This window comes from Harpia harpyja, unplaced genomic scaffold (assembly GCF_026419915.1).
Source record: "Harpia harpyja isolate bHarHar1 unplaced genomic scaffold, bHarHar1 primary haplotype scaffold_118, whole genome shotgun sequence".
Classification (NCBI taxonomy): Eukaryota; Metazoa; Chordata; class Aves; order Accipitriformes; family Accipitridae; genus Harpia; species Harpia harpyja.
Genome location: NW_026293190.1, coordinates 176,373 through 191,916, shown reverse-complemented (window position 1 = coordinate 191,916; position 15,544 = coordinate 176,373). Strand labels below are relative to the sequence as shown.

Here is a 15,544-nt window from a genome sequence, read left to right as displayed (position 1 = left end):
CACTGAGAGACACCTCTGTCCATCACAGGTCTTCAGGGAGATCAACTCCTTCTTGCCTCTGTTACCTGGTGCTGATCCCAGACCATCCTCCTCCTCGCTGACCCCAGGGTAGGGCTGCAGCTGGGTCAGGGACTCCTCTGAATAGGAGCCTGCAGAGATGCACAGTGGCTATTATGAAGTGAGCCCCACTGACCTGGCTCATGGTCAGTGCTGCTGGGGAAGGGGGACCCCCAGAGCTGGGGCTGCATGGGGAGGAGGGCTGGGAAATCACCCTGCCTCCCTGGGGCAAACCCTGTCTCAAAGGTGCTCCCAGAGCTGCCCTAGGACAGCCCCTTCCCTCACTCCGCGGGTGTCACTTGGGGTGCAGGGGCAGGAAGAGAGGGGCTGTCCAGCTGGGACAGGCAAAGCTGATGGGGAGAAAGCTCCCCTTCCAGGCCCAGGACCTGGATGGTCTCCCCGCAGACCACATGGCCCCAGTGTCACAAGGACCATGGGCTGGGGGGCTTCAGGGAATCAGCCCGGGGTTGGGGCCAGGGGAAAGGGTCCTGCACATGTGCCTCCAGGGAGGACCCACACCCACCTGAGCGACGAAACCTCGCCTGCTTCTCCCACACTGGGCTGTAACCGATCTCCTCGTACAGGGCCTCAGGGAAGGGCTCCTGAGCACTCCTGGAGCCTGGGGACAGAGGTTGGGCTGGCAGAGGGGCAATGGGATCACACTGCGCTGCCCCAAACCTGTTTCTTGGGCCAGCCCAGGACTGGCCCGACGGCACAGCCCCACTGCACTGTCCAGGCCCAGCTGCCACGTCGCCAGTGAGGGCAACATCGCTGTGGAGATTATCTGGGGCAGTGTCACCCTCGCATCATCCCATTGGAGACAGCGCTCATGCCCCTCTGGCCCCTGGGTCATGCACCCCTTGTCTGACCCTGGAGCAGCTCCCATGTTTCCTCCACCTGGAGCTTTCCCCCATCTGCCCCATGGGTCTAGAGTAGCCGGGGATGGGCAGGGCTGGGCAGAGGGGACAGCCTGGGGGCCTGACACCACAGAGATGGACCCTGCTGCCCTGCAGTCCTCCCTCATCTGCCTTGTCCCAGAGCCCCCCCCAGCACTACCCAGAGCACTGCCAGCCTTGGCCATCTCCCTTCTGCTCACATCTCCCCCAGTACCACTGTGCCATTTCTCTCCTCGCCCCATTGCTACCTCCCCCAGCTCTGGGCTCTTTCCACCCCTTGCTGCTGGTGCTCCATGGCCAGGCACTCAATGGGATGGTGCATGAGACAGGTGGCAGCACACGGTCTCATCCCCCCAGCTCTGCCTGTGCCCCTCACTGACACCCTGCAGCCCTTCCAGGAGGTATCTATCTCCCCCTGGGAGCGCTGTGGAAAGACCAACCTCTGCGCCCAGCCCTGCTGCTTAGTGCTTGCCCAGCCAGGAGGGCCAGGAGCAGGCAGAGAAGGGCCCCCAGGATGATGCAGATGATGACAGGCACTGAGACTCTCCCACTGCCACTCAGATGGCCCCGGGGGGAATCTGTGTGGGCAAGAATATGGGAAGGCCAGCACCAGGCCTGGGTGAGGTGGAAAAAGCACCATTCCTGACCCCCATCACACAAGGCAGCAGGGGGTGGAGGGACCCAGGGATGAGCGATGGAGAAGCTTCTACCCTGATGAGTAAATGACAACCTTCCCTACCCCCCTCACCACCAGACCAGTGCCTTCTCCTGGGAGTTTCACACCCCAGCAAGGAGCCCCTTCCACCCAGCTGTGGGTCAGTCTTGCCCTGGGGATACCCAGCCCCAGGGGGAAGACAAGTTACCTGCTCGTGGTGGGGATGCTGCTATCCTGGGTGTAGCTGCAGAGGAGGAAAAGGAGAGCTGGGCTGAGAGGGTGGGTGTGTGGGTACCGGGGAGCCTCCTCCCCAACACACTGTCTGTGTGTCTATGGATGTCCCTGACCCATCCCACCCAAATTGCCCCTCCTGTGCTGCTAGAAAGAGAGGTCGGGATAGGGCTCAGTGCCTCTGCTCCGGGTGGCAGGCAGGATGGCACAGGCAGCCCAGGGGATAACCCTGGGGCTGCAGGGCCCCACGGGCAATGGCCAGAAGACGTCCAGTTCCACCAAGGCTGCTCCCCACTTGGCACCAGGCTCCTGCACTCCACAGGAACGTTCTTAATCTTGGGAGGTCAGGGGCCATGCCCTGAACAAGGGGGCAAAAGGCCTTCCCCAGCTCCCTGCCAATACCTGAACAAGGGTCCCAGCCCTGCCACTCACCTGAGCAGTTCACGGCAGCATCTTCCTTATGCCGGCAAGCACCGCCATCCCCAGGCCGGGCCCAGCAGTCCTGCAGAGACAGCTCTGTCCCCCGGCACTCCACCTGCTCCAGCCAGATGGGGCCGTCCCCATCCCAAACGCAGCCTCATGCAGGGCAGACACTGCGGGGCCACAGCCCAGCTGCCTGCACGCCACCTCAGCATCCCGCATGTCCCAGGAGTCGTCGCACACCGTCCCCCAAGAGCCACGGTGCCACACCTCCACTCTGCCCGAGCACCCGTCCTCACCTCCCACGGCACGAATCTTCTCCCTGTCTGGGGAAGGCAAAGACCTCTCATGGCACTGGGACAGCAGGCAGAGCCCTGCCAGAAAAGAAGCTTACACGGAGGAGCAGCTCCCTACCTGTGCACGTCGTGGTGTTGGGGCACGGGGCCAGCGGGATCGAGGGCATTTCTGGGCGTCTCCCTGAGGAAGGAAACACTGTGGTGAAAGGGCTGGTTCGGGAGATCGTGCAGAACAGAGCAGGACTGAGCTCTGCTTGTGCCTCCCTCTGCCATCTCGATCACGGCAGCAACTGAACCCTGGTCATTGAGGGGACACGCACAGGACTGTGAGGGGACCCCGACTGCTCAGCCCCAAAAGGTCCCTGTTTAACACAGCAGCAGGAGCGTGTGTGTGGAGGGGAGGCTCTTCTGAACCCTGTCTGGTCTCTTCTGAGACCTCACCTGGAGATGCCTCTGCCTCCCCCAGGCGCTGTTGGTAACCTGGGTGGCAACTGCTGCTGGACGTGTGTGGCTGTGATCGCTTTTCTGCCACCACTAGCAGAAGGGACTGACATGGAAACAAAAAGCCCCTCCAAGCTCTTTCTCTGCATTTAGCCATACCCAGCAGGGAACAGGAGCTGGGGTGACACTGGGGTGCCCAGGTGGCTCAGAGTTACCATTGCAGGTGATGTGGATCTCCTCTCTCAGGTCTTCACATGACCGTGGGTTCCAGGGAGCAGAGGGACACTGCCAGAAGGAGCTGGTTTTCTCCCCACACTGCATGTTATCCAGCCACGTAGGGCCAGACACCCTTCCATAAGGCAGCTGTGTTTCCAGGGATCCTCCATCCCCGCAGCCCAGCTCCTTGCATGCCAGCGACACTGTGTCGAGAGTCATGGAGTTGGAGCAAATGCTGCCCCACGTCCCGTTGTAGAAAACCTGCAGGCGCCCGGAGCAGCCATCACTGTTCTCCAGCCTCAGGGCCACGAACTCTGGGAGGAAAGGCACCAAGGGGGAACAGGCTGGTCTCGGGCTGTGGGAGCCAGGACACCTCTGCACCCCCCAGGCCCGCAGCGGGGTAGGGCCATGGACGGTACATCCGCCTTGCACCCAAGGGCAGAGCGAAGTCCCTGATGGACAGACACCCTGCCCTTCCTGCTGACCCTCGGGGACGACTGAGCTCCCCAGGGACCCGCAGTGGGACTGAGGGTACCTTTGCATGGGTGTCCACAGGACATGCTCGGGCAGGAGCTCAGAGGCAGCCAGGGACAGCCTTGGCCATGCCCATCTCTCCTTCTATCCTGGCCTCCGCGAGAGCCAGGCTCCCACTACAGCTCCCACCACAGACCTGAGCAGATGACTCCCGCATCCTCTTTGTGCCCGCAGTCGTGCTGCCCCCAGGGCCTGGCAGGGCAGTCCCAGAGAGCAGCTTCGGCCCCGGAGCAGTTCACGCCATCCAGCCAGATCTGCCCGGAGCCTGTCCCAAACCGAGGGGAGCTGGCTGCCTCCACTGCCCCTCCACAGCCCAGCTGGTGGCAAACGACGGCGGCATCAGACAGGTCCCAGCCATCGTCACAGACAGTCCCCCAGATGCCCTGGTAGTAGATCTCCACTCTCCCAGCGCAGCGCCCGGACCCGTTCACCAGCCGGACCCTCCGGCTCCCTGTAGTGGGCAGAAACCCCAGTTGCTGTCAGGGGCCGGCTGCCCACCTACCCCATCACCTGGGGGGCCCGTGCAGCACCTCTCACCCCAGCAAATGACTCCCACGTCCTCCACAACCCCTGCCAACGGTGAACTCTCGGGCAGGGAGGTGTTGCAGAGGGTCAGGTTGGCCTCGTGCCCTGCGCACCGGACCCCTCGCAGCCCCACGGGACCCGACCCTCTCTGGGGCTTTGGGGGGTTGTAGGCTTTCTCTGCCTCTCCACACCGCAGCTGCCGGCACACCATGCTGGCCTCCTGCACGTCCCACTGGTCATCCAGGACTCTGCCCCACGTCCCATTCTGGAAGATCTCCACTCGTCCATCGCACCGGCTCCCTCCACCCGCCAGCCGCAGGGATGCAAAGCCGGCTGAGCCTGGGGAGAGCAGAGATGCCACAACCATTGGTGGCACCGGGGAGCATGGCAACCTTCAGGGAGCAGGGCGAGGGGGGATTTTCTGACCAAACACGACAAGATTAAGCCTTTTGCTGATGAGAAGCGAGGGCAAGACCCGGGCCCTCTCTGCAGCTCACACCCAGGTCTGCTGCTGCTGGGGGCACCCAGCACCTGCTGCCTGGGTGGTGGGATGAGGCTCTGCAGAGCTCTCTCTGGGGATGGGATGTAGTTGTCTGCAGCCAGAGAGATGGAGCACAGCCCTGCAGCCCTGTGCCGGGCTTGTCCCACAGTAGGAGAACGGAGGAGCCCAGGCCTGGTGGTGGTGCTGGGGCCTAAGCCACCGCCCTGGGGGCAGATGCCTGCCTCCATTCAGCCCTCAGCTCTCCCAAAGTAGAGCGGTCACTCTGAGCAGGCAAAGCCCTCCAGATAGCTCCTGGGGAAGCCAGGGTTTCTCCAGGGAGAAATTCAGCTTTGCACTGCCATGGGATCCCTGTTTTGGGTGGCCACGTCACACACAAAGGGCAAATGGAGTTAATGCAGCACTTTTCCAGCACTCACCTGAGCAAACGACAGCAGCGTTGTTCCCTTGGGAGCATGGTGAGGCCCCCAGGGTGATCACTGGGCACTGTCCCAGGTGGGCTTCTGTCCTGTCACAGTGGAATGAGTCTCTCCAGACAGGGTCAGTCCCTCTCCCAAAATTCTCTCCTCCAGGAATGGACTCAGCAAACCCACAGTTGAGTTGACGACAGAGAACGTGGGCATCCGACAGATCCCAGCGGGAGGCACAGAGGGTCCCCCAGGTCCCCAGCACCTGGACCTCTACCCTCCCTGCACACGCTGTGCTGCCGTTCACCAGCCTGAACCCTGTGTATTCTGGGGACAGAGGAGGAGAGAGGGTGGATTGGTGCTCGTGTACCCTCAGTAGCTGGCGGAGACGCCAGAGTGACAGAATGCCTTTCTTCTCCTTCTGCACTATTTTCATGCTGCAGACAATGCCATCATCCCTCCTGTCCTCACACCTGGCCCAGCACGGTCCTTGCTCTGTTCCCCAGCCCCTGGCACAGCCCCGGTGTTCAACACCTCCCTGAGTCCTTACGTGTGCAGGTGACAACAGCGCTGGTCGCGTGGGTGCAGGGCTGGTCCCTGGAGGACCCTCTGCGGCAGGAGATGAGGTGGGATTCATTCCCCACACACTGCAGCTCTCCATCCCAGATGGGACTGACCCCTTCTCCAAAGTGAGCTGGCCCAGCAACAGGCAGGGCCACGCCGCACTGCAACTCCCTGCAGACCACGTCAGCAGCTTTGGGACTAAAATGTGAATCACAGACAGTTTTCCACTGGTCCCCATCACGGATCTCCACACGTCCTGAGCAGCGGCTCTTCCCTTCCACCAGCCGGACAAATCCTGGAAAAAAACCCAAAACAACTGGGAGTTCCCAGAGCCCTCTGGCACTTAAATGCCCACGTCCCACATCACCTCCAGCAAGCCATGACCAAATTGCCCATTGCACACCCCAGAGGAAGTTTTTGGGAGGGTGTTTGTGACACAGGCACATCCAGACCCCCACACACCCCATCTCTACACCATCAGACCTCTCGAGGGTATGTGTCTGTCGCAGACTCACAGTCACAGGTACTGCTCAGACAAACTGCTGCACACAAGGTTCCCTGAGCAGGCTGGCGTGGTCCCTCCAGCACTGCCATAGTGTGAGCACTTTGGATCCAGGAGAACTGGCCCAGATGATAATGACTGCTGCAGCCTGCTCAGCCCCTGCAGAGCTTTGGGCTGGGCAGGAACATCACCCTGATGCAACCAGAAGCACCCCCTGATCCCAGGGGTGTTCCTGGGGTGTTGGAAGGTTCATTTTAGGCAGAAGATGTCACAGAGCACAGAAATGGTGCAGCTGCTATCATGCCTGGTGCCTGTGCAGATCCCTCTGATGTCTGCTCAGGGGGAGGGTGTTCTCAGCCAGGGACACAGTGCTCTGACTGGAGGTGTCCACAACCCAGATGGATGGCTGACAGAGGGGCAGGAGACTCCCACTGGGCCCATGGCAGCTCTCAGAGAACAGCAGGCACAGAGGAGGATCAGTAACTGCTGCCAAAGCCCCCGTGTCATGGGGCAGTGTGGGGAACCATGGGCAGGCAGGAGGGCTTGGGGAGTGGGTCAGTGCTGCCTGCATGGGGCTGTGTCCCCACAGGACTATTCACAGCCCCAGGGACATCTCAGTACCAGCCTGTGCATGCGGTGGTGCAAGAGGAAGCAGCCAGAGTCAGTCAGCTGCCAAGCTCCTAAGCCTCGCAAATGCTGGTCCACACAGCCGAGCCCTGGGCACAGGCAGCAAAGGGCTTTGTGGCCACCCTGCTCCATTCCCCAGGGCCCAGCACTCATCCTCTCTGAAAAGCCCATTTGATTCAGGTGAGGGACTCATGCCTGTGAAGGGGAATGGCCCAGGAGGGTCAGCCATCTCATGCCGTTCCTCCAAGGCGTGGAGCGCCAAGCAAGTGCCCCCAGGTGTTTCCAGCATGGGGACCCTCAGCATTGTTGGCTGCAAACTGGCAGAATGGGTGGAGATCGATAAAGCCCAATGGACACACCAGGGAAGGGATGGAGGAGTGATCTGCAGCCCAAGACACTGACTGAGAGTGACTGAGACACTCTGGCAGGGTCAGATCACCCTGGCGTAGGATCCCTCTGGGCCCTCCCCAAGGACTGGGAACATCAGCGATGACAGTCCCAGCCTGGCAATTAGACCAGCATCACTTGGCTGTACTCCGGTGTCCACTTGTTGCTCCCTGAGGGCAGAGCCAAGGTTGCTTCCCCCATCCCATCCCCAGAGGTAGGCAGCAGGCTGTCCCCTTACCTGAACACATCACTCCAGCATCCTCACTGTGGCCACAGTTATGTTCACCCCATCCGCTGTGTTTGCAGTCAGACAGGGCAGACTCAGTGCCATTACAGCCAACATCATCCATCCAAATGGGGCCAGATCCTTCCCCAAACTGTCCATACTGAGGAGCTCCAACAGCAGACCCACAGCCCAGCTGCTTACAAACCACTGCCGCATTGTTCATGCTCCAGTAGTCACCACAGATGGTCCCCCACTGGTCCTGTTGTTTCACCTCCACTCTCCCAGCACAGTGCCTGTCGCCATCCGCCAGCCTCACCTCCACAGCACCTTCAAACACTGACACAGGGCCAGTTAGAACAGTGCCAAGCCCCAGCACTCTAGGTCTGGGGGAAGCCCTGCCCAGGTGGCATCAGAGGTGCCAGGGTGGGAGCCCACTCCCCTCCAAGTCTGTCCCCCGGGCAGTGCAGGGGTCTCTTCTCTCCTCACGGGTGCTGCAAGGCTAGGGGTCTGCAGTTCTGGCCCTGCTGGGTCATTTGTGGCCCCACAGCCTTTGGCACCTCCTTCTACCCCAACAGCCAGCTGCCACCTGTCCCTGGCCCATGCCCACCTAGGGCACCTGCTCCTCCCCAGCCAGCACCCTGAGAAGAGACCTGCCCCACCAAGGCTCCCCCAAGCACACTCTGCTGCTTCTCCCCAAAGACCCCAGCTCCCCTGGACCACAACCTGCCCTGCCCTCCTCCCAACTTATCCTCTGACTTCAAACCTTTCTGCGTCCCCTGTGGAACACGATGATCCCACTGAGCCCTCCCAACCCATGACCCCTCCTTGTCCTTGGGCAGCAGCCCAGCCCTGCCCTGTATAGGATCCCCCAGGAAGGTCACCTCTCTGCCAGCCTGTGGGAACAGATAGACCACTTCTCTTGTCTCAACAGGCACAACCTGCCCCCGCTTGGGCTGGAGCTCACCCCAGCGTTCGACAACCCTCCCTGAGTCCTTACGTGTGCAGGTGACAACAGCGCTGGTCGCGTGGGTGCAGGGCTGGTCCCTGGAGGACCCTCTGCGGCAGGAGATGAGGTGGGATTCATTCCCCACACACTGCAGCTCTCCATCCCAGATGGGACTGACCCCTTCTCCAAAGTGAGCTGGCCCAGCAACAGGCAGGGCCACGCCGCACTGCAACTCCCTGCAGACCACGTCAGCAGCTTTGGGACTAAAATGTGCATCACAGACAGTTTTCCACTGGTCCCCATCATGGATCTCCACACGTCCTGAGCAGCGGCTCTTCCCTTCCACCAGCCGGACAAATTCTGGAAGAAAACCAAAACAATTGGGGGTTCCCAGAGCCCTCTGGCAGTTAAATGCCCACGTCCCACATCACCTCCAGCAAGCCATGACCAAATTGCCCATTGCACACCCCAGAGGAAGTTTTTGGGAGGGTGTTTGTGACACAGGCACATCCAGACCCCCACGCACCCCATCTCTACACCATCAGACCACTTGAGGGTATGTGTCTGTCACAGCACCAGGCATCACTCAGACAAACTGCTGCTGCACAGGGCGCCCTGCACTGCCTGGCATGGTCCCCCCAGCACTGCAGTAGCGTGCGCAGTTCATGTCCAGAACCGGCCCAGATGATAATGACTGCTGCAGCCTGCTCAGCCCCTGCAGTGCTTGGGACCAGGCAGGACCATCACCTTGATGCAGCCAGAAATGCCCCTTGCTCCCAGGGCTGTTCTGGGGTGTTGGGAGTTCCTGTTAGGGGAAGATGTCACAGAGCACAGAAACAGTGCAGCTGCTATCATGGCTGGTGCCTGTCCAGACCCCTCCGATGCCTGCTTGGCATCCTCAGCCAGGGACATAGCTCTCTGCCTGGAGGTGCACAGGTCCCAAGCCAACAGCCAGGTAGAGAGGCAGGAGACCTGCCTGCCCCCTGGCCTCACGCTGGCTCCGAAGGTAACAGCAGGCACAGATGAGAGCCAGTAAGTGCTGGAACAGACCCTGTTTCATGGGGCAGCACGGGGAACCATGGGCAGGCAGGAGGGCTTGGGCAGCTGGTCAGTGCTGCCTGCATGGGGCTGTGTCCCCACAGGACTATTCACAGCCCCAGGGACATCTCAGTACCAGCCTGTGCATGCGGTGGTGCAGGAGGAAGCAGCCAGAGTCAAGCAGCTGCCAAGCTCCTAAGCCTCGCAAATGCTGGTCCACACAGCCGAGCCCTGGGCACAGGCAGCAAAGGGCTTTGTGGCCACCCTGCTCCATTCCCCAGGGCCCAGCACTCATCCTCTCTGAAAAGCCCATTTGATTCAGGTGAGGTACTCATGCCTGTGAAGGGGAATGGCCCAGGAGGGTCAGCCATCTCATGCCGTTCCTCCAAGGCGTGGAGCGCCAAGCAAGTGTCCCCGGGTGTTTCCAGCATGGGGACCCTCAGCATTGTTGGCTGCAAATTGGCAGAATGGGTGAAGATTGATAAAGCACAATGGACATGCCGGGGCAAGGATGGAGGACTGATCTGTAGCCCAAGACACTGACTGAAGGTGACTGAGACACTCTGGCAAGGTCAGATCACCCTGGCGTAGGATCCCTCTGGGCCCTCCCCAAGGACTGGGGACATCAGCAATGACAGTCCCAGCTTGGCAGTTAGACCAGCATCACTTGGCCCTGCTCTGGTGTCCACGCGTTGCTCCCTGAGAAAACAATCAAGGTCCCTTCCCCCATCCCATCCCCAGAGGTAGGCAACAGGCTGTCCCCTTACCTGAACACATCACTCCAGCATCCTCACTGTGGCCACAGTTATGTTCACCCCATCCGCTGTGTTTGCAGTCAGACAGGGCAGACTCGGTGCCATTACAGCCAACATCATCCACCCAAATGGGGCCAGATCCTGCCCCAAACTGTCCATACTGAGGAGCTCCAACAGCAGACCCACAGCCCAGCTGCTTACAAACCACTGCCGCATCGGTCATGCTCCAGTAGTCATCACACACGGTCCCCCACTCGTCATTGTGTTTCACCTCCACTCTCCCAGCACAGCGCCTGCCGCCATCCGCCAGCCTCACCTCCGCAGCCCCTTCAAACACCAGCATGGGGTGGGTCAGGAGAGTGCCAAACCCCATCACTGGAGGTCTGGGGGAACCCCCTACCTGGGCCAAATCACAGGTACTGGGGTAGGAGCCCTCTCCCCTCCAAGTCTGTCCCCAGTGCAGGGCAGGGGGCCCTTCTATCCCCACGGGCTGCGCAAGCCTGTGGGTGCCCATTTCCAGCCCAGCTGGGTCACTTACCATCCCACTGCACAAGGCAGCTCTTCCCACCCCAACAGCCACCTGCCTCCCACCCACACACTGCCCAGCGCTGCACTGGGCACCCGCTACTCCCCAGCCCGGCACCCCCTCAGCAGCTCCTTGTACCCAGGCCTGCAGCTTCCAGCACCAGCCTGCACCTGCCCCAGCACTATCCAAACCCACCGCCACCCCCAGGGCTTTCTGGGTTCCCAGGGAGCACTGAGATGATTCTGAGGATCCCCCAACCCATGACTCTTCCTCACCCCTGGTGTCAGCCCAGTCCATGCCCTGGGCCAAGCTCCCCAGGAAGGATGTCTCTCTACTGTAGATGTCCCGCTCCCCTTCTCTCTGTGGGGTCCAAACCGCTCTCATGGGGTCAGGGGTCCCCCCGACCAAGGGGGCAGTGAGCAGCACACAAACTCTCTGAGGTACCCTAGAGCTCAGCAGTGCCCTGGGCATCTCTGGGTGCAGCCATCACCAGCTAGGCCACCACCAGCTCCAGAGGTACAGTGCTGGGGAACAGGGGATGCCAAAGGGGTGCCCCAGGACAGGGTGTCTATGAATCCAGCCAGGCGCAGGCTGCCCTGAACACTGGAGCCCTGGAAAAGGAGCTATTCTCACCCACCCAGATGGGCACAGGGAAAGGCACAGGGTCCATGGACCTGAGCACCTTCTGCCCCTCATCTCAGTAGCACCTGCAAAGTAACCCCATTCCCAGACAAATCCCAATGACCACACTGGTACCTGCTGGCCCTGGGCTGTGGGACAAAGGAGTCGGCACTTACCCCTGCACAGCTGTACCCAGAGGAGCAGCCACAGCATCTGAGGGGACAGGAGTCCCTCAGTGCCCATCCTGAGCCTCCTGCCCTGCCAGCACATCCCTGCTGCGCTGCACTCCCTGCCACGGCTGCTGGGGACTCATGGGGACAATGACGACGGGAGGGCAATATATCTCTGCAGCTGCCAGCCCAGCTACAGGAGAAGCCAATCGAAGCAGCAGCACCTTTTTAGACATTATCGGGAGCCATCTCCCCTCCGACACAGCCCAGCCCACCAATGAACTTCTCCAGCGCCATTCATGACCATATATGAGAGATGGCTCCGCTACAGGTGTCACGTCACTGTGGTGGGGGGGCATCACAAGACAGGGCCAGTTGTGGGGGGGAACAGGTTTTTCACCCCCTGAACCGTGCTGTGTGGACTGGGAGCACTAAGCATCTTGTATTCCTGGCAGATCCAAGAGCCCCAGGTGCGAGTCTCCAGCCACCCCTGTGCCATGGGAACCACAGGGCTGAGACTGCACTTGGGGCTGTGTCAGGAAGGGAAGGAAACAGCCCCTGCCCCTGCTTCAGACTCCGCTCTGCTGGGAGCAGCAGCTGGGAAAGGGCCTTAGCCCAGGCCAGAGCCCCATCCCAGCAGCGCTGGCTCGCCCGTCCCTCCCTGGAGAGCCCCATGGATGGTCCCTTCCAATGAGCTGGAGCTGGGACACGTCTCTGTCCCAGCAGCAGACATGCAGCCCAGAGGCTCAGTCATATCCCTGACTCTTGGCATGTTACCGAGGGGCCGTTATTCCCCGCGGGTGGCTCGGGACCTGCAGCCTGCAGGTGTACAAACCACAGCCCACGTGCCCTCGCAGTGCTCCCCGCGCTCCAGAGGAAGTCTGTGGTTTCCTCCTGGCACCGTGCCCAGGCACATCCCTGCGGTGCCCCCGAGCCACCCCTACCCCGACTGCTCCAGCCAGGGCTGCAGGGGCTGCTCCTTCGGCCTCGCAAAGACGGGCCTGGGTGGATCCCGTCCCCTCTGATGCCCTTGTGACAGCACACGGCCACTCTGCACCGAGCCCTGCGGCCATGGGGTGCCATCGGTGACGTGAACATTGCCAACCTCCCATGGCCACCGCTACGTGCTCATGATTTATACTGATGGTGACCTCACACCCCTCCTACTGCCACCACTGCGTGTGCCTGAGTTATAGTGCCACACACGTGGGCGCGGTGGATGGACTTCTGCTAACAATGGTTCTTCCAAAAAGCCGTGTTTGATCGTGGTCTGAATATTATTTTGGTGACGCCAGAAGCACCTGCCCAAGCTATGTGCCAGCTCCCGGCCTATCAGCTCTCCAGGCACCAGGGACATCACAAGTTCATCCATACACAGCCACGTGCATAATCCTAGCCTATCTGCTACTCAGCCACAGGTGACGTCATAGTATCTGCATCTGACATGGGCCTGCTCCTGGCCTATCGGCTATTCAGACAACAATGACCTCAAAACCACCCACACAAACCAGGGGGCTGCTCCTGCCCTATCAGCTACTCAGGCACCAGTGACCTCACACGTACAGGTACACCCATTTGCCAGGTACTTGCTGGTGCAGTAGTCTGCCTCCGGTTGTGATAATAGATAAGCGTTTGTTAATCAAATCTTGCTTATGTTAGTAGAAAAACCAGATGTCGGCCTTAAAACAGGAAGGAGGGGGTCTTGCATTAGCTACAGATAACTGGTAATGTAAACAATGTTTGTGCAAGCCTTGTGTTTATACAAAAGGTAATAAAACATGTATGTGTCAAGTGAGGGGCCCAGGGTGGTCACAGGAGGAAGACTTGGGGCCTATAAAAGGTAATAAAACACGCATGTGTCAAGTGAGTGACACAGGGCAGTCGCAGGAGGAAGACTTGGGGGCCTTCATCCCAGCAATCACCAGGAGCAGAAAAAGACCCCCCTAGCAACAGATCGGTGCAGATGCGGAGTACACCAAGGAAGCCAGAAGGCAGAAAAAGACCCCCCTAGCAACAGATCGGCGCAGACGCGGAGTACACTAAGGAAGATACGTATACCGAAAATGACACATATACCGGAAATAGAGGACTATAAGAACTGTGGCTACGGGAAGGGGGGTTGCGAGCCATTGGTAGAGCAGTGGCTCCCCGGCCGCCCAGCGCTGTTTTGCCTATTTACCGCTTGCTTAATAAATTACTTCTAATTATTCACCACAGTCGGCTCCTGGACCTTTGTCCAAACTTATAACACGGTGACCTTACAAGAACCTATAAGGGCCATGCACCTGGTCCTGGCCTATCAGCTCGTCAGCCCACTGTGACAACACAAGTACATACCCAAGCCATATAATCATAGAATCATTTCGGTTGGAAAAGACCTTCAAGACCATCGAGTCCAACCATTAACCATACCCCCTAAACCATGCCTGTCCTGGTTTCAGCTGGGATAGAGTTAATTGTCTTTCTAGTAGCTGGTACAGTGCTATGTTTTGAGTTCAGTATAGGAAGAATGTTGATAACACTGATGTTTTCAGTCTTGCTCAGTAATGTTTAGTCTAAAGTCAAGGATTTTTCAGCTTCTCATGCCCAGCCAGTGAGAAAGCTGGAGGGGCACAAGAAGTTGGGATGGGACACAGCCAGAGCACCTGACCCAAACTGGACAATGAGGTATTCCATACCATGTGACGTCACCTTTAGTATATAAACTGGGGGGAGTGGGGGCAGGGAGATCGCCGCTGGGGGACTAACTGGGTGTTGATCAGCAGGTGGTGAGCAATTGCACTGTGCATCATTTGTAAATTCCAGTCCTTTCATTATTGCTGTTGTCATTTTATTAGTGTTATCATTATCATCATTAGTTTCTTCTTTTCTGTTCTATTAATCCATTCTTATCTCAACCCACGGGTTTTACTTCTTTTCCCGATTTTCTCCCCCAAACCACTGGGTGGGGGGGAGTGAGTGAGCAGCTGTGCGGTGCTTAGATGCTGGCCGGGGTTAAACCACAACACTCCCTCTTGCCTAGCAGCTACTCAGGCACCAGTGAGCTGGCCACCTACTTGCTATCTGCTTGCCTGTGAGATGCAAAGGCACAAGTCACCTCGTAAGCTCTGACACAAGCCACGCCCCTACTCTTGGCCTATCAGCTACTCAGGTATCAGTAATCTCACAACCACTTACACAAGCCTTGTGCCAGCTCCCAGCCTATGATCTACTCAGGCACCAGTGACCTCACAAGCACATACCAACCTATTTTCTATGTGCTTGTCTGGTGGGGTGACCCCATGTGGCAGCCCCCACCCAGTCACTTGCTCACTCCCCACCAGTAGGATGGCGGAGGAAAATGAAAGGACCAAAGTGAGAAAAGAACCTCATAGGTTGAGATAAAGACAGTTTAATAAGTGGATTACTTCTTCTACTTTGAAGAATGCCCAGCACTCCCCTAGTTCTATTGCTGACTATGACGTCATATGGTGTGGAATATCGCCTTGGTCCATTGGGGTCAGCTGTCCTGACTTTGTCCCCTCCCAGCCTCGTGCCACCCCCAGCCTCCTCGCTGTCGGGGCAGAGTGAGCAACAGAGAAGGCCTTGATGCTGTGCAAGCGCTGCTCAGCAGTAGCTACAATGTCAGTGTGTTATCAGTCAACACTCTTTTGACCACCAAGGCAAAGCTCGGCACCATAGGGGCTGCTAACAAGAAAACTAACGCCATCCCAGCCAGACCCAGTACAATCTTTACACCGTGTTCCCTCCCGTTTACACCCTGCTGAGGTCCTACAGGATTCAATACATTTACATCCACCATCACCACCCCCTTCCCCATCCTTTGACAGGACCTACACAGAGCAGACTGGCTTTGGCTGGTGTGGCTCAGGTGGACCTGCACAAGTGCCAGCACACTCCTGACCTCTCCCCTCTCTCAGTCAGCCAGAGCTGTTTGAAACATTCAATCAGGTTATCAACCTAAGGACAAGGAACTGTATACAGCACCAGTCTGCACCCCACAGT

General features: G+C 58.9%; 1 protein-coding gene across 1 annotated transcript; it reads right to left on the bottom strand.

The window, feature by feature from the left end:
• Nucleotides 1-338: 338 nt before the first annotated feature.
• On the bottom strand, nucleotides 339-11,612 carry LOC128138219 (scavenger receptor cysteine-rich type 1 protein M130-like). Its single transcript, XM_052779531.1, is given in 16 exon segments — nucleotides 339-355; nucleotides 581-676; nucleotides 1,394-1,531; nucleotides 1,817-1,842; nucleotides 2,268-2,403; nucleotides 2,406-2,585; nucleotides 2,674-2,736; nucleotides 3,212-3,526; nucleotides 3,883-4,197; nucleotides 4,284-4,610; nucleotides 5,190-5,504; nucleotides 5,548-5,614; nucleotides 5,894-6,036; nucleotides 7,496-7,810; nucleotides 10,235-10,549; nucleotides 11,546-11,612. Coding segments are annotated over 16 exon segments (2,835 nt in total).
• Between the last annotated feature and the right edge of the window lie 3,932 nt (nucleotides 11,613-15,544).